At 52.4% G+C, this 21,296-nt stretch overlaps 1 protein-coding gene across 1 annotated transcript in view; it reads right to left on the bottom strand.

Annotated features, from left to right (window-relative positions):
* SMG1 (SMG1 nonsense mediated mRNA decay associated PI3K related kinase) overlaps positions 1-21,296 on the bottom strand; it is a 1,634,890-nt gene that overhangs the window by 73,322 nt on the left and 1,540,272 nt on the right. Inside the window, exons 59-61 of the mRNA XM_078665250.1 lie at positions 20,793-21,004; positions 20,585-20,691; positions 1,397-1,576 (exon numbers count right to left, since the gene is read on the bottom strand). Coding sequence (XP_078521376.1) covers positions 1,397-1,576; positions 20,585-20,691; positions 20,793-21,004 — 499 coding nt within the window. The remainder of the gene's footprint in view (positions 1-1,396; positions 1,577-20,584; positions 20,692-20,792; positions 21,005-21,296) is intronic.

Genomic DNA, 21,296 nt, shown 5'->3' with positions numbered 1-21,296 from the left:
TAAATAAATAAATAAATAAATAAATATTTTTTTTCCTTTTCTGTCCAAACTGAGGTCACTCATTAGGCACGGAGATTCCTTTTTGAACCTCTGTAAAATTTCCAAAAGGGGCCAAATGAAGAGATATGGAAGGCATTGGAGTCTGCGCTGGGTGGTGACCTCCCACATAAATATCGAGTTGAGATCTTCCCTAACACAAAGTAACGACATATGAGACAGAGGAAACACACCTGTAGCACTGCTATAGCGATGGTAGTTCTTTATCCTTCTAGAGATTCACTTGGATTATTAAAAAAATTATTTTACAGGTCTGGTTCCGGATTACTTCACAGAGGAGAGTTCATTCTAATGTTGTTGTTGCATTGCTCTTAAGAGAATATGTATAAATCTGACTTGCCTCTCTAGTTGTTAAAAGTAAAAAAAAAAAAAGAATGGTAATGGGACTTATGAGGAGGATTTACGCGGCCAATCAGAATCCTTAGTGTCAGCAGAGGTGCAGCCACAGAGATACAAGGGGCGGGATGGAGTTTTGATAGCTATTCATTTTTAATGACACCTATACTAATGTCAACATACAGAGCAAGAGAACACAAAGGTGCCATCAGCAGCAGCTGCAGTGGGGGGGATAATTTTACCATGCTGCCATTGGAGTCTCCTTGCCTACTACGGTCAAGGTTATCTACATGTTGCTGGATAAGCTATACATTGCTAAACAGAAGCGTATGAACCTTGACAATTTTTCACTGTTTAATAATTGGGGGTCAAAACTGATTTATTTAAGGCTCTTTCAGAGGGCACACGTTTTTCAGGAATAAAGTAGCAAAAAGTTAGCAAGGGTGGACAAAATAAAATATTAATTCTAATGGTCATGGATCGACTCTGGATGTCGAAAAATTAATCACAAGGATGTCACATCTGTTATTGTGAAGTGTCACTGATAAGACCGCAAAGCTGCAGGATCTAATCCAGTCCTCCCTGGTGGTTGTGTCAAGCTTCACTTTTACAAGACTATACAAGACTATGCCTCAATATATTTTAATTGATGGAAATGTGTGGGTAGACGGTATCAACTACAAGAACACTGCACTAAATTACAAGTACACTAGCCAAGGTAATACAAAATATTAATCATGAAATCACTCAGGGGCATTCAGTTCAGGGCATTCAGTTCAGTACATGATCCATGTTAGCCATTATCCCAAGCAAATGAAAGGCTAAATCACATAAAGATCACCCAAAACAATAATTGAACACACTGGTTGTTGGACACTGCTTAATTATCAATACTATCCATTACAAAATCTTCAAAGAAAATCGAATTTGGTATATTTTCCAAAGATACTTTTACATGAAATGTATTCTCTATGAACTGCTAAGTCTTTCTGAAGGGCTTTACCTTTGCCTGTTTTCGGATCACGGACCGCCTTCTTTGGACTACTGGCAATATTCTTGCCAGTGCCTGGCACTGTGCTTGGTGGAGTATCTGCTGATGTAGCAAGATTTTTTTGGATGGTCTTCTTTGCATTCTGCGACATCACCTCAGGCTGGGTTTTTTGAATAGTGTTACAACGCACAGCTGCACAGAATAAAAAATAAATACATTATGCAGGGAAAACTAGCAGGTGTATGCAATCTTCTAAGACCAAGTAATTAATTATAGACTATATAGCTTTTCTTTCACAATCATTTTGATTAGCATCCTTTCACATATTAGCTAGCATACAGCACAGCCTGTTGTCTCCAAGTAAAAGTGTTTATGTACTTGTGTAACGGAAATGCAACTGAAATGTGGGCTCATGCATCAACCCCGCTGCACTGCAGGATAATCAATGACCATGCTGAAGAAGGAAAATGCTACTTACCAGTATGCATCTGTTCTTGGCATGTAGAGCTGCAGATTCTCACACTTAGCATTAGATTGCTATCTGGTGTTGGGCTCAGATGCTTGGATATTGTTGTTGTCTTGGAAGAAGTCTTTGTAGTCACGAGATAAGTGACTCCTCCCTTGAACGATAGTGCGCATAGGCATTGACTCCATCCTTAGATTGTTTTTCGCCATGATGGGAAATGATGGAGTTAGTAGAAACAGAAAATATGTCCATATGTATATATCTAAATAAGATAGAACTGGAACAGATACAGGTCCCGGGAGGTGGGTGGGCGTGTGAGAATCTGCAGCTCTACATGCCAAGAACAGATGCATACTGGTAAGCAGCATTTTCTGTTCGAGGCATATGAGCTGCAGATCTCATACTTAGCATAGACTGTACAGCAGTATTTCCCCTAGCGGTGGTCACCTGTATCCGTTGCAGTAGTTTGAAAAAGAGTTTTAAGAACAGCTTGGCCCACAGAAGCTTGCTGCTTGGCTTGCACCTCCACACAGCAGTGTTTACTAAAGGTGTGAGTTGTAGACCATGTTGCTGGCTTACAGATGTCTTCTAGAGGAATATTCCCTAAGAATGCCATGGAGGCCCCTAGTTTGCACGTAGAGTGCGCTCTAGGGGGAATTGTCAAGATGGGTTTAGCTTTTTGGTAGCATATCTGGATACATTTTACTACCCACCTTGCAAATCCAGCTTTGGAGATGGGATTACCCTTATGCGGTGGGGAGAAGGCTATGAACAATTGTTTTGTTTTGCGAAAAGGTTTTGTTCTGTCAATGTAATAAAGCAGTGCTCTTTTGACATCTAGGGTATGTAGAGCTCTTTCTGCTACGCAGTCTGGGTTTTGAAAAAACACTGGTAACTCCACTTATTGGTTAAGATGAAATGGAGAGATGACTTTAGGAAGGAATTTTGGGTTTGTTCTGAGAACCACCTTGTTACGATGTAATTGTAAGAATGGCTCTTGTATGGTTAAAGCCTGGATCTCACTTACTCTTCTAAGAGAGGTAATCGCAACGAGGAAAGCTACTTTCCATGTGAGGAACTGCAGTCACATTTGTGTAAAGGTTCAAATGGGGGTCCCATGAGTCTGATGAGAACCATATTTAGGTTCCATACTGGAGAGGGTGGTAACCTAGGAGGAATGATTCATTTTAGGCCTTCCATAAAGGCTTTAATTGCAGGGACTCTAAATAGTGACAAATGTCTGTTTTGCAAGTAAGCAGCAAGTGCTGCTAGATGTAAACGAATGGATGAATATGCTAGATTACATCTTTGCAAGTGCAGTAGGTAGCAAATGATATTCTGGATGGAGGCATCCAGTGGATCAATATGGTTACTGGTGCAATAAATGGCAAATCTTTTCCATTTTGCAGCATAGCAAGCTCTAGTAGGTCGTCTGGCTTCTTTAATGATCTTCATACAGTCCAGTGGTAGGTTAAGATACCCAAATTCTAGGACTTCAGGAGCCAGATCGCCAGATTCATCTGACCTGGATCTGGATGTCTGAATGCTCCATGGTTCTGCGTTAGCAGGGATGGGGACAGGCGCAGTTTTTGGTGTGGAACTAGTGAGTTCCAGCAGTGTTGTGAACCATGGTTAATGTGCCCATGTGGGAGCTGCACAAGTTAGTTACCTTCGGTAACAATATATCTGTAAGAAACATTAGTCAGTATTAGGTTCCTTACCTTAGAATATCCCCAGGCGTCAGACTGGATCCGGAAAGTTTTTTCGTCAGCAGTACCCCTGCGCATTGGTAGGCGTCGTCCTGCGGCTCCGCGTCCGTCGTCGGCGTCGTGATCGCCGGAATGACACAATGGAGTACTTAGACGCCGTCGTCGCGTGTTGAAATAATTCGTTTTGGAATAATAATCCAGTGGTCACATGGTACAGATTGACTGTGTGTCTAGGTAATTGTTTTTTGAATAATCCTGTCCAACCACTTTGTTCTGTTTTTCCTATTGTTGAGGTCCGGGTTGGTCAGATGTAGGATCCGATACCTTTACTGTTTCACAGTCGCTTGTTGACGTCAGTTCTGTACTTAGCTTTCCGTGCCAGGAACGCAGAGCCATGCAAGAAACCGACACTGGTGCCATGAAACTAGGGCCCTGACAGGGAAATTCCTTAACCCTAGGTATCAGCTCGCAGAACGGGGAGGATGGGTGCGGCGGTAAGGAATCTAACACTAACTAATGTTTCTTACAGATATATCGTTACCGAAGGTAGGTAACTTGTGCATCTGAAAGAAACACGTTAGTGTTAGATTCCTTACCTTAGAATAGATACCCCAGCAATACCAACCCCGGTGGTGGGTCTGCGAACCAAGATCACACCAGGAAGTCCTGGAGAATGGAACTGCCAAAGAAGCAGTCTCTCAGGACTTGGCTGTCCAGGCAGTAGTGCTTGGAAAACGTGTGCAACGAGGCCCAAGTAGCTGCCTGACAAATGTCCAGCAAAGGGACTCCCGTCCCAAGGCAGTAGTAGCTGCCGTGGCCCTAGTGGAATGGGCGCACAGCCCCACAGGAGGTTCCTTTTTAGCCAAGTGCACAATGCACAAAACGACCCACCGAGAGATAGTTCGCTTGTGCACCGCCCCTCCTTAGTGCCCACGTAGCCAACAAAGAGTTGGTCGTCCACCCGGAACTGTCGTGTGCGGTCCAAATAAAAGGAGAGCGCACGTTTTGGGTCTAGACGGTGGAGCCTCTCTTCCTCTTTTAAGGGATGCGGAGACGGAAAGAAGGTGGGCAAGGTAATGGTCTGCGCGATGTGAAAGGCAGTAACCACCTTGGGTAGAAAAGAAGGACGAGGCCTCAGAACAGCTTTGTCCGGATGGACAGAAAGGAAAGAAGGCTTAGAGGAAAGAGCCTGGAGCTCACTCACTCTTCTGGCAGAGGTGATGGCAGCCAGGAAAGCAGTCTTTAGAGTCAGATGACGTAAGGGACAGTTGTGGTGCGGCTCAAAGGGAGCATACATCAGATAGGTTAACACCAGATTCAAGTCCCACTGAGCCATTACAAAGGGAACAGAAGGAAACATGTGAGTAATGCCTTTCAAGAATCTATTTACAACAGGGGACTTGAAAAGAGAAGACTGATCAGGAAGCCTCAAGAAGGCTGAAATGGCCGAAAAATAGCACTTGATAGTGCCCAGAGCAGAGCCCTGCTGGGCCAGGGAAAGAAGAAAGAGGAGAACCTCTGAAAGAGGGGCAGAGAGAGGATCCACAGCCTTTGCTGTGCACCATGCCACAAATTTGTTCCACCTGCAGGCGTTTACCATTTTTGTGGAGGGACACCTGGCTGCCAGAATCACATCACAGACTTCAGGAGGCAAGTCAAATGGCATCAACGGTCGCCGCTCAATCTCCACGCATGTAGGTGGAGGCTGGACAGGTTCGGGTGGAGGACCCTCCCCTGCTGCTGCGACAGAAGGTCCTCCTGAAGAGGCAGTCGAATCGGGGGATCGATTGACATACTGAGTAGCTCGGGATACCAGTATCTTCGTGCCCAATCTGGAGCCACAAGGATGACTTGGGCCCAGTCGCGCCGGATCTTCTTCAGCACTCTGGGCAGAAGTGGTGTAGGCGGAAAGGCGTACAACAGACTGCAGCTCCACTCGCGACCAAAAGCGTCGCAGAGCGAGTGCCGCCTTGGAAATTCCAACGCACAGAACTGATGACATTGCCCGATTTCTTCGGTGGCGAATAGATCTAACCAAGGTTCTCCCCACTGTTGAAAGAGACCTTGCGCCACGTCCGAGTTCAGACGTCACTCTTGATCCATTATGCACCGACGGCTGAGTTCGTCCGCCCTGGCGTTCAGGGAACCTGCCAGGTGTTGAACCACCAGCGTGATGCCCTGATGTTCCAGCCATGTCCAGAGGCGCAGAGCCTCCTGACATAGGGTCTACGACCCCACCCAGTCTTGCTTGTTGCAGTACCACATGGCGGTGGTGTTGTCTGTGAACACCTGCAATACACTGTCCCAGACAGAGGGAAGGAATGCTTTCAGTGCAAGCCGAATCGCCAGACGCTCCAACAGGTTGATGAGGAGCCGAGAGTCCGCCGGGGACCAGAGGCCTCTGATTTCTGCCTCTCCCATGTGGCCACCCCATCCCAGGAGGGGCGCATCCGTCACCACTGTGTGCTCCAGTTGGGGAAGGAAGAGGGATCTGCCATGGACCCAATCGCGATTCGTGAGCCACCACTGCATATGTCTTGCAGTGCTCTCCGAGATCAGGACGTCGTCGGACAGGTTACCCTGATGCTGTGCCCACTGGAACTTCAGGTCCCACTGCAGAGCCCGCATTCGGCACCTGGCGTGATGCACCAGCAGGATGCAGGAGGCCATCAGTCCCAGAAGGCGTAGGGTCATCCTGACCGAAACACGGGATAAAGGATGAAAGATCGGAATCAAAGCCTAAATATCCCGAACCCGCTGTTCGGTAGGATAAACCCGAAACCGCGCCGAGTCCAGAACCGCTCTGATGAAGAGGAGCTTCTGAGAGGGAATCGGGTGCAACTTCAGCACGTTGATGGAGAACCCCAGCAAATGCAGGAGGTCTACCGTAGTCTGGAGGTGGGAGACGACGGTCTGGGGCGAGCCTGCCTTTAACAACCAGTCGTCGAGATAGGGGACGGCTGGAACCCCTGATCTGCGCAGATGAGCTGCGACCACCGCCATCACTTTCGTGAATACCCGAGGGGCACTGGTGAGGCCGAAGGGGAGCACGGTAAACTGAAAGTGCTCGTGACCTACCGTGAACTGCAGGTAGTACCGGTGGGCCGGCAGGACAGGAATATGGAAATAAGCGTCCTGCAAGTCCAACGCTACCATCCAGTCTCCAGGGTCTAGGGCAGCCAGAACCGGAGCCAAAGTTAGCATCTTGAACTTCTCCTTCCGGAGGAAGACGTTGACGCTCCTGAGGTCCAAGATAGGGCGCAGGCCCCCTATGCCCTTCTTGGGAACCAGAAAGTAGTGGGAATAACAACCACGCCCTACTTCTGGCCTAGGAACGCGCTCGATGGACCCCTTGGCCAAGAGGGTCATAACTTCCGCCTGCAGAAGTTGCAAGTGATCCCCCGACATGTGGTGGTACTGCGGTGGCATGGCTGGAGGGGTCGTCTCGAAGGGGAGGGAGTATCCCCTTCGGACGATTTGCAGCACCCACCTGTCCGAAGTGATGGTATGCCAGTGGAGTAGGTGATGGCGAACCCTGCCTCCCACTGGCGTGGAATGGGCCTGAAAGCTCGGACTAGGAAGGGTTTGAGGTGGATGCTGCGGGAGCGGATGTGGACTAACAGGCTCCTTGACCCCCTGCTCCGCCACAGCGGACTGCACGGCCGCGTTGAGGTTGGTTCTGAGGCCCGTGGCTGGACGAACGTGCGGGGGCGCCCCTTCCGTGGCCACGAGAGGGACAAAAAGCAGAAGTTTGCTGGCACTGGGCCGAAAGGCCCAAGGACTTGGCCGTGTAGCCCTGGAGTCCTTAAAGCGCTCCAGCGTGCTATCTGCCTTGTCGCCAAAGAGGCGGCGGCCATCAAAAGGCATGTCCATGAGAGTGTTCTGGACATCCCCTGAAATGTTAGTGAAACTCAGCCAGGCGTGATGACGAACCGCCACCGTAGTTGCAATCGCTCTACCCAGCGAGCCCGTGGTGTCAAGTCCACATCGAACGGAGTATCGTGCTGCATCCCGCCCTTCAGGAAGAGCTTGGGCGAGCTGTGTCTTGGCCTCCTCCGGACACCGGGGCAGCACGTCCGCCATCATATCCCTCAGAGAGTGGGTGTAATGGCCCAAAAGGCATGCGGTATTGATGGACCGCAACCCTAGACTGACAGAGGAAAACAGTTTCTTGCCAAACTGTTCCAGCCTTTTGGATTCCCGGTCCGGGGGAGCGGTAGGGAATGCGGTTTGGGAAGTGGCGGCCTGGATAACCAGGCTCTCAGGGGTGGGATGGGTGGACAGACAGCAGGGGTCGCCCGGAGCTGGGTGGTGACGCCTGGCCACGTTCCGATCCACAGGGGGAACTGTGGTAGGCTTGGAACAAGTGCCTATCAGAATGTCAGTGAGGGCCTCATTAAACTGCAGCAGAGGTGCCGAAGAGCTCACCAGTGGTTGAAGCACCTCGGTGAGGAGGTTAGTCCTCACTGCCACTGCAGGGAGCTCCAGGCCCAGGGCTGTGGCCACCCTGCGCAGCACCACAGCATAAGTTGCCCCCTCCTCCGTAGCCACGGAAGGAGGAGAGAGAAAACCAGTGTCAGGCGAAGTGTCTAGACCACTGGCCTCCCCCAGCTCATCTGCCCAGTCCTGACTTAACTGACATTGCTGTGCCAGAGGGTCCTCAGACCACTCCCAGATCTCCCCTCCATCTGTGTCCTGATAAACAGGCAAAAATGACAGAGCCTGGGCATAGGTGAAAAGCTCACCAGTCGGCGTCGGAAACGGCGCCGCTCCGATGCCGCACCCGGGCTGAAACCGGGGACGGTGTCGTCCGAGGACGGCACCGGAGGTGTGACCCCGGGGGTCGGCGTCAGCAGAGGAGTCGTAAGGTCAACTGGTGTCGACAGGGATCCACGCTTGGATCCCACGGGGTCCTGCGGTGCCAGAACCGAAGTCGCCGGCGCTGCAGAGGCCCAAGCCGCCGGCAACACAGGACTAGGACCCCCAGTCGGACCCGCAGGGCCCGAAGGCGCGCCAGCAGGTCTCGACGGCGTGAAGAGAGTCCTCATGGCCACGAGGAAGTCTCAGATCTGCGCCGGAGTCGCATCGAGTCCAGGGACCGGAGGGTTTGTGTAGGAAGGTAGATCCCTGACTATGGTTGCCCCCAACTTTTTGCCTGGTGTTTTGCTGGTTTTCTGACTTAGTTGACCTGGGGCCCTGCTATTCAGGACCCCAGGCCTACTGCTCTCTCTGTAAAATGGATTCCATGTACCTTAGGTACATATCTAATTGGATACTGGGTCACCTTATCAGTCCCTGTACAGTGTACCTTAGGTACCCAGGGCATAGGTGTACCCAGGGCCTACCAGGGGCTGCAGCATGTATTATGCCACCCCTGGCTGGCCATCCAAATCTGACACAACTGGCTGCACGACAGCTGGGGCAAGGTGGTGTAATCACCCTTTGCTTTAGATATAGTATTCCTATATCTAACCCTAAAATGGGCACACAGATCTCCTATCAGTCACTCCTATGGCAGGCCTTGACAATCCTGAAGGCAGAGTGCTTGGAATCGTGTGAGATAGTGCTCTGGCATGAGCTGAGCCTGTCTGCAGCTTTCGGGATCCATCCCTTAGCCGTTTCCATGATATCGCATACCATATACTCTTAAGTGCATTATAATCCTCGCGGTTATATGCCAACTCTGGTATTGCTTTATCAAAACATGTCGAGTAAGGTGTCATACGAATTGGAATACTAACCCCTCGCCAATTCTGGCGACGGGGTTAGCATTCCACCCTTCTAGAGGGACACGACATGTATGTAGCCTGTAACCCCGGTTAAAGTCAAACAGAGGCTTAGCTCCACTTAATGGATGCTGCCACCGAGACACAAGTCTGCCCTCCTGCTGCTGGGAGTCCTCCCAGCCCAGGAGGCAAGGACAAAGGGTTTCCTCCCAGGGGCGGTGCCAGCACCGTCCCAGACAGGATTTTGTGTATTCTAGGTAGGCAGGGCTTTAGAGGAAGGTGACTGCAAGTGGCACCCCGGTGCTCACTGTGCATAGGCCGGCTAGAACCAGTTCCAGGGGCACTCCAGCCCCTGGCCTGGGGAAAGCCCGCCAAAGGAGAGGGGTGTAACCACCCCCCTCCTAGTCCCACCCATAGGGCAGGACTTAGTCGCGTGCCAGCCCCTTTTTGCAGGATAAAGGTAGGACCTGGCCCCCTTCCAAATCAGATCATCTTTGAATCCTGAAACTACTTTCCACGAAAGGAACTCAAGACTTCTTCCCAAGATTCTCCCTTGTGACTAAGGAGTAGTCACCCTGCAGCAGCAGGCACCAACCAAGCATCGCGGTTTGTTGCCAGTCTCTCCTTCGGATCAAGACTGCTCCAGCACGACGAGAACAGGCTTCCCTGGCACCTCTGACCTCAACCTACATCATCAGCCCAGCTGTGATCAGTGGGTGTGACGAGACTTCGAGGGACCGGCCATCTTCAGAACTGCACGACGCTTGTCCAGCACGACTCCCGAGTGACCCTCGACTGAGTGCTTTGGGGTAAGAGAAGCCCCGACCCTGAGCAGCTCCAGCACCGAAGTTCAGCCCCCCTGCATCCACGAGATCAGCGTGGGGCCCTTCTGCTTTTTGCTACTCACCGCGTTGTCCAGGTCGCTTGCCCGTTGGCTAGTGGCCCCCTCACGACGCTCCACGACGACAACTACTGCTGGTCTGGTTGCTCCAGACTAGCCCTTGCTCCCCTCCAAAAGAGGAGCACCCTGGACCCTCCTGGTCCACTCAAGACGCCATTTTAGGTCCACCGCGTGGGCCTTGCATTTGCCAAGACTTGTTGCCCAATCCTGGGTCCAGCGACGTCGACAGCAAGTACCTTCGTGGGACAGCTCGCACCTCCATCCTGGTCGCCGACAACGCCTCCTGGTCCGAGAGACTGCAGAGCCCAGCAGCGCCCACTCACCTGGCTGAGGTGACTTCGTCCGGTGCCATCCTGGTGCCCACTCAAATCACTGGCTAGTGATTCAGAACTTGGTCCCCTCTGCTTACAGGTTTCTTCTTCCGTGATCCAGGCTTGGATCACTCCGAACTTTCTTCACTGGCCCTCTGCCAGCAACTCTTTCTTCAGGCTCCTGGATCTTCAACGAGGGTTTCCGACGCAACTTCAACCCTATGCAGCCGCAGCCCCTGGGCTAGGTAACCTGAGTACTCCGGTGCTCCAGCATAGTCCAACACCCTAAGTGTTCGGATCCACTCCCGTTTTCGACCCACCTAGTCGGGTTCGCCCGAGAACAGTAACTTTGCAACTGCTAGCCTCCATAGACTTTGTCCCGCCTTACGCGTGAGAGTTCCCACTCTGCACACGACGTCCACAGGCCTCCTGCATCTAATCCCAGTGTTTAGAATTGTAGGCCTAGCGATTCCTAAGTCTAGAAAAGTATTACTTACCTGCTAGCAAGTTCGCATTCCACTTACTGTGTATATGGTTTTTCGTGCCCCTAGGGCATCTGTGTAAATTGTGCGACTTAAAGTATTTTCGTAAGAGTTTTGTTGTGTGCTTAGCTCCCTGACTCATAAAGAGTTCAGGGTAGTCTTGTTATAAATAAATATCTGTTTATTTTCATAACAACTTGTGTGGTGTCCTTTCACTGGGTGTTCAAGGGGTAATGTGATGGTAAAACAGCTGGCTTAACACGCCCTCTAGAGTCTTAGCCTTAGACTGCTCGTATCCATGCTACTAGGATAGCTGGTCTATAAGGTTGACTTAAAACCAATCGTCAATAAGGGTTGTTTGGACTGATACATAGTGATCACTAGAATAGTGAGCACTGCATATCAGGCCAACTTCTCACAGTGTGGGACCCGATGCGACTGCGCGGGCCCTGTCGGAGGTGCCACCCAAACCCTCGGCCGAGTCGCGCGATAGGCGAGGGGAAGTCGAAGAGCGACAGGCGAGGGGAAGTCGAAGAGCGACAATGCTTCTTCGACTTCTTTTTGCCATGCTTCGACTTACCCAGACGATCGATGACTGGGGTTCCGCAACCGGTCCCTCAACCTCCTCCTCGACCGGGACCTCGAGCGGCGCGGAGCCGACTGCCGGAGCTCGAGGAGCTTACGGGAACGCTCCCGCCTAGCCTTCAACGTCAAGGCTCGGCAGTCAGGGCACGACTTGTCATCGTGGTCGGCCCCGAAGCAGTAGAGACACCGGCGGTGGGGGTCGGTAACTGACATCAGTCGGTGACAGGCGTCACACGGCTTGAAAACGGGCATCCCTACTGGTAGCAGGAGTCGAGTCGACTCGAAAAAGACAAACAAAAATGTCCACAAAGTTGGTCAAAAAATGACTCCGGGTACATGCTCTTCCCGGATCTGCGCTTGCTGGCGCAGAAAAAATAACGGACGCCAGCGCGCGAAGGCGGCATCTAAGTACTCCAGCGACATCATTTCGGCGATCACGACGATGGACGCAGAGCCGCAGGACGACCCACAAGTTACTTACCTTCGGTAACGATATATCTGTAAGAAACAGTAGTTAGTATTAGATTCCTTACCTTAGAATATCCCCAGGCGTCAGACTGGATCCGGAAATTTTTGCGTAGCAGTACCCATGCGCATCGGTAGGCGTCGTCCGCGGCTCCGCGTCCGTCGTGGGCGCCGTGATGACGTCGTCGGAGTACTTAGACGCCGCCTCCGCGCGCTGACGTCAGTTCTTATACACAGCTTTTCCGCGCCAGAAACGCAGAGCCATGATAAAAACCAACAATGGTGCCATGAAACTAGGGCCCTGAAAGGGGATGACCTTAACCCTAGATATCGGTTCACAGAACGGGGAGGATGGGTGGGCGGTAAGGAATCTAATACTAACTACTGTTTCTTACAGATATATCGTTACAGAAGGTAAGTAACTTGTGCATCTGAAAGAAACAGGTTAGTATTAGATTCCTTGCCTTAGAATAGATACCCCAGCAATACCAACCCCGGTGGTGGATCTGTGAACCAATAATCAGACCAGAAAGTCCTGGAGGACGGAACGGCCAAAGAAGCCATCCCTTCGGACTTGGCTGTCCAGGCAGTAGTGTCTTGCGAATGTGTGCAACGAGGCCCACGTAGCTGCCTGACAAATGTCCTGCAAGGGGACTCCCCGGCCCAGGGCAGTAGTAGCCGCCGTGGCCAGAGTGGAATGGGCCCTCAGCCCAACAGGAGGTTCCTTCTTAGCATGCCTTGATGCACAACACGACCCACCGAGAGATGGTCAGTTTGTGCACCACCCGTCCCTTCTTAGCGCCCACGTAACCAACAAAGAGTTGGTCATCCACCCGGAACTGGCGTGTGCGATCCGGATAGTATGAGAGCGCACATTTTGGGTCCAGACGGTGGAGCCGCTCTTCCTCTTTAGAGGGATGGGACGGCGGAAAGAAGGTGGGCAAGGTGATGGACTGCCCAATGTGGAAGGCTGTGACTACCTTGGGCAGGAAAGAGGGTCTTGTCCGCAACACAACCTTTTCATGATGGACAGAAAAGAAAGGAGGCTTAGAGGAAAGAGCCCGGAGCTCACTCACTCTCCTGGCAGAGGTGATGGCAACCAGGAAAGCAGTCTTCAGAGTAAGAAGGTGAAGAGGACAGTTATGAAGCGGCTCAAAGGGAGCGCACATCAGGTAAGTCAAAACCAGATTCAAGTCCCACTGGGGCATCACGAAAGGAAAAGGGGGAAACATATGAGTGATGCCCTTCAAGAATCTGTGAACAATCGCGGACTTGAACAAAGAAGACTGATCAGGTAGCCTCAAGCAGGCGGAAAGGGCAGAAAGGTAGCCCTTGATAGTGCCCAAAGCAGAGCCCTGCTGGGCAAGAGAAAGAAGGAAGAGGAGAACCTCAGAAAGGGGGGCAGAGAGTGGATCCACAGCCTTTGATGTGCACCATGCCACAAATCTGTTCCACCTGCAGGCGTATACCGACTTTGTGGAGGGGCGCCACGGCTGCCAGAATCATGTACAAACTTCAGGAGGCAAGTAAAATGGCCTCAACTGTCGCCGCTCAATCTCCAAGCATGGAGGTGGAGACTGGACAGGTTCGGGTGGAGGACCGTACCCTGCTGCTGCGACAGAATGTACTCCTGAAGAGGCAGACGAATCGGGGGATAGACTGACATGCTGAGTAGCTCGGGATACCAGTATCTTCGTGCCCAGTCCGGAGCCACAAGGATGACTTGGGCCCGGTCGCGCTTGATCTTCTTCAGCACTCTGGGCAGAAGTGGTATAGGCGGAAAGGCGTACAACAGACCGCAACTCCACTCACGACGAAAAGCGTCTCCAAGCGATTGCCGCCTTGGAAATTCCAACGCGCAGAACTGATGACATTGCGCGTTCTCTTCTGTGGCGAATAGATCTAACCAAGGATCTCCCCACTGTTGAAAGAGGCCTTGCACCACGTCCAAGTTCATACGCCATTCGTGATCCATCATGCACCGACGGCTGAGTTCGTCCGCCCTGGCGTTCAGGGAACCTGCCATGTGTTGAACCTCCAGGGTCACGCCCTGATGTTCCAGTCATTGCCAGAGGCGCAGAGCCTCCTGACAAAGGGTCCACGACCCCACCCCGCCCGGTTTGTTGGAGTACCACAAGGCGGTGGTGTTGTCCGTGAACACCTGCACTACACTCACCCGGACAGAGGGGAGGAATGATTTCAGTGCAAGCCGGATCGCCCGCAGTTTCAGAAGGTTTATGTGGAGCTTGGACTCCGCCGGAGACCAGAGGCCTCTGATCTCGGCCTCTCCCATGTGGTCCCCCAGCCCAGGAGGGACGCGTCCGTCACAACTACGTGCTCCGGTTGGGGTAAGGAGAGGGATCTTCCACTGACCCAATCGAGGTCCGTGAGCCACCACTGCAAATGTCTTGCAGTGCCCTCCGAGATCAAGACATGGTCATACAAGTTGCCCTGATGCTGGGCCCACTGAAACTTCAGGTCCCACTGCAGAGGCCGCATCCGCCGCCTGGCGTGATGCACCAGAAGGATGCAGGAGGACATCAGCCCCAGAAGCGCAGCGTCAACCTGACCAAGACCCGGGATAAAGGCTGAAAGATCGGAATCAGAGCCTGAATATCCTGAACCCGCTGTTCGGGGAGATGAACCCGAAACTGTGCCGATGAAGAGGAGCTTCTGAGAGGGGCACAGGTATGACTTCGGCACATTGATAGAGAACCTCAGCAGGTGCAGGAGGTCGGCAGTAGTCTGGAGGTGGCTGACGACTGTGGGGCGAGCCCGCCTTCAACAACCAGTCGACGAGATAAGGGAAGACTGACACCCCTAATCTGCGCAGATCAGCTGCGACCACTGCCATCACTTTCGTGAACACCCGTGGGCCGCTGGTAAGGCTGAAGGGGAGCACGGTAAACTGAAAGTGCTCGTGGCCTACCGTGAACCGCAGGTAGCGCCGGCAGGACGGGGATGTGGAAATAAGCGTCCTGCAAGTCCAACGCTAACATCCAGTCTCCGGGGTCAAGGGCAGCTAAGACCTGAGCCAAAGTCGGCATCTTGAACTTCTCCTTCCGGAGGAAGCGGTTGACGTTCCGCAGGTCCAAGATAGGGCGTAGGCCCCCTTTGCCCTTCTTGGGAACCATAAAGCAGTGGGAATAGCAACCACACCCTACTTCTGGCCCAGGAACGTGCTCAATGGCCCCCTTGGCCAAGAGGGCCGCAACTTCCTCGTGCAGAAGTTTCAAGTGATCCCCCGACACGCGGTGGTATTGCGGTAGCATGGCTGGAAGGGTCGCCTCGAAGGGGAGGGAGTAGCCCCTTCGGACGATTTGCAGCACCCACCTGTCTGATGTGATGTCATGTCAGTGGAGGAGGTGATGGCGAACCCTGCCCCCAACTGGCGTTTAATGGGCCTGAAAGCTCGGACTAGGAAGGCTTTGAGGCGATGCTGCGGGGGTGGATGTGGACTGGCCTCACCATTGTCCCCTGGCACCTCCACGGGGGTTACCACGTCCGTCAGCGCGCTGGATGTTAGTCTGCGGCCCGTGGTTGGCAGGACGTGTGGGGGTGCACCTTGGCGGCGAAAGGAGCGAAAGGCAGCAGTCTGCTGGCGCGGGCCGACAGGCCCAAGGACTTGGCCGTAGCCCTGGAGTCTTTAAAGCGCTCAAGCGCACTGTCTGCCTTGTTGCCAAAGATGCGACGGCCATCAAACGGCATGTCCATAAGGGTGTTCTGGACATCAGCCGAAAAATTGGCGGACCTCAGCCAGGCGTGGCGGCGAACTGTCACCATCGTTGCAATCGCCTTGCCTAGCGGGTCAGTGGTATCCAGCCCACATCGAACAGAATACAGTGCCGCATCTCGACCCTCTGCAAGGGCTTGGGCGAGTTTAACCCGGGCCTCCTCCGGGCATTGTGGCAGCACGTCCGAGACCGTGTCCCACAGAGAGTGGGCATAACGGAGCAAAAGGCAAGCGGTGTTGACCGACCGCACCCCAAACTAAGTGAGGAGACCATTATTTTTCTGTACTGTTCATACCTTTTGGATTCCCGATCAGGGGGAGCTGTTGGGAATGCGGTCTGGGAATTAGAGGCCTGGATAACCAGGCTCTCGGGGGTGGGGTGGGTGGACAGGAAACAAGGGTCGCCCGGGGCCGGGAGGTGGCGTCTGGCCACGTTCCTATCTACAGAGGGGCCCCCTCGCAGACATCGCACGCCAGCACAACCTCAACATCATCTCCTACGCCGACGACACCCAGCTGATCCTCTCCCTCACCAACGACCCCGCCACCGCCAGAGACAACCTACACGAAGGGATGAAAGAGGTGGCCGAATGGATGAAGAACAGCCGCCTGAAACTGAACTCGGACAAGACGGAAGTCCTCATCCTGGGATCCTCACCCTCCGCCTGGAACGACTCCTGGTGGCCCCCCGCCCTGGGCAGCGCACCCCAACCAACAGACCACGCACGCAACCTGGGCTTCATCCTGGACTCCTCCCTCTCCATGACCGGACAAGTCAAGGCCGTCTCCTCGTCGTGCTTGAACATCCTGCGCATGCTACGCAAGATCTTCCGGTGGATCCCCACCGAGACCAGGAAGACGGTCACCCAGGCCCTCGTCACCAGCCGTCTGGACTACGGCAACTCCCTCTACGCCGGAACCACCGCCAAGCTCCAGAAGAGACTTCAGCGGATCCAGAACGCCTCAGCACGTCTCATCCTGGACATCCCCCGTCGCAGCCACATCTCCGGACACCTGAGAGACCTGCACTGGCTCCCGGTCAACAAGAGAATCACCTTCCGACTCCTCACCCACGCACACAAAGGCCTACACAACCAAGGCCCGGGATACCTCAACAGCCGCCTCAACTTCTACGCTCCCAAACGCCAGCTTCGATCAACCGGCCACGCCCTCGCCGCCGTCCCCCGCATCCGAAGAGCCACCACAGGAGGACAGTCCTTCTCCTACCTCGCCGCCAAGACATGGAACTCCCTCCCGACCCACCTCCGCCTGACCCAGGACCACCTCGCCTTCAGGAAGCAACTCAAGACCTGGCTGTTCGAGCAGTAGCGGACCCCCCCTCCCTAGCGCCTTGAGACCCGTTGGGTGAGTAGTGCGCTATATAAATGCTGTGATTGATTGATTGATTGACCTGTAGCAGGCCTGGACCAAGTGCCCAACAGAACGTCAGTTAAGGCCTCATTGAACGGCAGTAGAGGCTCCGAAGAGCTTGCCTGCGGTTTGAGGACCTCAGTGAGGAGGTTAGTCCTCACGGCCGCGACAGGGAGCTCAAGAGACAAGGCCTTGGCTGCCCTCGTCAACAGCACACTGTAGGCAGCCCAGGGGAGACAAATCCAGTGTCGGACGAAGTGTCCAAACCACTGGCCTCCCCTAGTTCACCTGCCCATTCCGGAAAAGACTAGCACTCCCGTGCCAGAGGGTCCTCAGACCCTTCCCAATCCGCCTCGCCCTTCATCTCCTGGTACTCAGGTTCAAATGATGGGGCCGGATCATAGAAGTATTGCACTTCTCTCGATGTCGAATGCGGCGTCGTTTGGGGCCGTTCCGACATCCGAACCGGATCGAGGGGGGGGGGCGGGGGGGGGGGGGGGGGAAATCGGGGACGTCGTTGTGGGCGACACCCTAGGAGTCGATGCCGGCCGAGGGGTCGTTAGGTCGACTAGCGGCGACCCGGATCCGACGGGGCCCTGAGGCGTCGGGACCGAAGTCGCCGGACCTGAGGACTTGGAGCCCGACGAGTGGTGTCGACTCGCCGAGCTGTGATGACTCCGGCCCCGCGACCGGTCCCTCGACCTCCTTCTGGACCAGGACCCCGAGTGGCGTGGGGCCGACTGCCGGAGCTCAAGGCACTAACGGGACCGCTCCCACCTAGCTTTCGACGTCAAGGCCCGGCAGTCGGGGAACGACTTGTCATTGTGGTCGGCCCCTAAGCAATACAGGCACCGGCGATGGGGGTCGGTAACCGACATTAGTCGGTTGCAGTCGGCACAGGGTTTGAACCCGGGCATCTCTACCGGCACCGATTGAGTTGTTCGACTCGAAAAACAGATAAACAAGCATTGGAAATGCAATAGGTCTCGCAGCATTAGAGTTAGTGCATTTAGAATTGTTTATGGGTTTTTTGTTGTAAATCTTTTGCATTTTTATTTTTTGTAGCCAATGCTAAAGAATTACAAATCAAAAAAGCAATAAACATTTGTAAAAGCTTTAACAAAAAATCACTAGTAGATATGCTATATGCTATGCTGATGAAAACGCTTGCATATGGTGGGTGGATTAAGGGCCAGAGACTCCTTTTTGTCATGGAAATGTTTTTGGTTACTTGGCGTTGCGTGGGTGAGTGGCGTTGCGTGGGTGAGTGGCGTTGCGTGGGTGAGTGGCGTTGCGTGGGTGAGTGGCGTTGCGTGGGTGAGTGGCGTTGCGTGGGTGAGTGGCGTTGCGTGGATGAGTGGCGTTGCGTGGATGAGTGGCGTTGCGTGGATGAGTGGCGTTGCGTGGATGAGTGGCGTTGCGTGGGTGAGTGGCATTGAGTGAGTGGCGGTGGGTGAGTGGCGTTGCGTGGGTGAGTGGCGTTGCGTGGGTGAGTGGCGTTGCGTGGGTGAGTGGCGTTGCGTGGGTGAGTGGCGTTGCGTGGGTGAGTGGCGTTGCGTGGGTGAGTGGCGTTGCGTGGGTGAGTGGCGTTGCGTGGGTGAGTGGCGTTGCGTGGATGAGTGGCGTTGCGTGGATGAGTGGCGTTGCGTGGCGTGGTGTCTGCAGTGCGCTCCCTGCCACATGAGATAAAAGTCAAGCCAGGAATGCAAACCTGTTAATCACAGAGAAATATTTGATCAGCACATCTATTCCACTGGACGTGGTCAGAACTAAGTGTTAAAAAGATTAGAAGAAATGAAAAGAAAAGATAATGGAATCCAACACAAACTCACCTGCAACACGGTTCTGTTGGGCGGCAGGTTTGTCTCGAAAAAAACCTAATAAGGGACATTTATTTGTTTTGGCTCTAGAAGCAGCTGTTTAAAGGACAGATTCATTTATGTGTTTCAATGCAGAGTCAACATGCCATCTTTTAAACGCTGCCTCAAGATGCGTTGATGCAATGTGAAGCATGCTGGTTCCATTAATGTAGGAAGGGAGAGGAAATCTTGCTGAGAAGCTCGATTTAAACCGTTCAGTATACAGCAGAGGCGCTTTCAGTGACAAACACCACAGTGAATAATGATCACCCGAGGTAGACTTCACTGATCAAGACTTGTGGGAATTAGACATACAGTTTGAAGATTATTTCACAATACCCATTGATCACGTGAAAACCACAGCGTGACTTCCATATAGACGGAGATCAGCAGTCAAGATCATGCACGCTATGAACTGGTTTTGGATAAACGCTTGGTGGGAAATGCTGCTGCGTCCCAGCCAGTTCACAAGTGTGTCGTAATGGTTTCATGACATGCCCGCAATGTTTATGCGCAATGGTGCCCTTTGAAATAAATGGCGACAGATAGGGTAATGAGAGCGGGGTATCGAAGTTGCCAGCCCGCTTTTCGTAAGATAAGGAACTGCGGGGCCTGCCGCTTTTTATCCCCGCTCCCAGTCCAGACTGGTGGAACAGTAAAAGAGGCGCCTGGGCATAACAAGCCTTTCACCGTAACACGGCGGGCAGGGGAGGGGGCGGAGAGGGGAGAGGTGCGACACGACAGGCAGGCAGGCAGGGGAGGAGAGTAGGAGGAGGAGGGGGGAGGAGAGTAGGGGAGGCACGGCCTAGCGGCCGTGCAATCAAGTAGTGAGGGGGCGGAGCTGGGGGAGGCTGTGAGAGAGAGTAGGCAAGGCAGGCGGCTGGGGGCATGTGCACGCGCATTTAAGCTCAATGCGCATGCGCATTGAGCTTAAATTTCTCGTGCACTGCAAGGAATCGCCACGATTCCTTGCAGTGTGGATAAAGAGTGGATGAGCCCCTATAGTCTCGCTTGCTCGATGCGCATGCGCATCGACAGGCGAGACCTAAAAAGGATCGAAAAAGTTTAGTAAAAAAATGACTAAAGGGTACCACTTTTTCCAGATCGGCGCTGGCTGCCGCGGAAAAAAGAAGAACGGCCGTCAGCGCGCGAGGGCGGCGTCTAAGTACTCCGGCGACGTCATCCCGGCACCAATGACGACGGACGCGGAGCCGCAGACGACGCCTAGCGACGCGCAGGGGTACTGCTACGCAAAAGTTTCCGGATCCAGACTGACGCCTGGGGATATTCTAAGGTAAGGAATCTAATACTAACCGGTTTCTTTCAGATTTGTCACATTTAGCCTATGAATTTTGGATGCATCTTGGCAAATCTTGCTTTTCTGTTTTCTTTTTAAAATCCAACATGACTATCGTCAATATAAGTCAGATTTTGCTCCACCTGAGCCCAAGGTCCCCTAGATTTAAGTGCATTTTGAAGCTTAGAGCATGACATTGTTTCAGCAAATGACAAATGATTATAGATGACGGATTCTTCAGTATTAAGATGTCTTTACAGAAAATGCTCATTTCAAAAATGAGAAACAAAAATACCTGCAGCAAAGCTGGGCTGATAAGTAGCAGATGATGTAGGGCTTGAACATTCATTAGATGCATCCGTGACCAAGGGAGATGCAAAACTCACAAGAGTGTTGTAGATACTAAAAACAAACAAAAAAAAAAGAGAAAAAGATCACCCAAGTTTTCATGTTTTGTTTAATAAAAAATATTTTCACAGAACTACAAGGAAAATAGTATTTACCTCTGACTCTGAGTTTTCAGCTCTTTTAATGTTGGAATGATTTCCTGCAGCATTTCAACATGCTCCTGGCTACGCGCCTGGCCCATAGACTGCACTAGAGTAAACAGTACAGTTTGGATATTGTCTTGCCAAGATTTGTATTCACCTAGGAACTGTCTCACACTATTTTCAAATGGAACATCTTCTCCATCTGCCAAAGCAGCCTCTTCATCCTAGAGCAAAGAAAGAGGACACATTACAAAAATGAACAATTGGATTTTCAAGTTGTCTGCTAATTAGCGTCAACCTTAAAAAACATAAAAGAAAGTATGTGATAATTAAACTTTTAATACAATTTACTAAAGATAGCAAAGTAATTGCACAGGAATACATTTTAAATATTTTAAGTGAAAGCATTGATCAGTTGCAATATGTGGTGGCCCTTTATGGGCCAGCGCCACTGAATCCACCAGTTGAGTCAAGTTTTTCCAGTGGTGTGGCTCTTACTCAAGGGACTGGTGGCAC

The sequence above is a fragment of the Lissotriton helveticus genome, chromosome 10 (assembly GCF_964261635.1).
Source record: "Lissotriton helveticus chromosome 10, aLisHel1.1, whole genome shotgun sequence".
NCBI lineage: Eukaryota > Metazoa > Chordata > Amphibia > Caudata > Salamandridae > Lissotriton > Lissotriton helveticus.
Note: the sequence above shows the minus strand (reverse complement) of the source record. Positions and strands in the feature narration are given on the sequence as shown.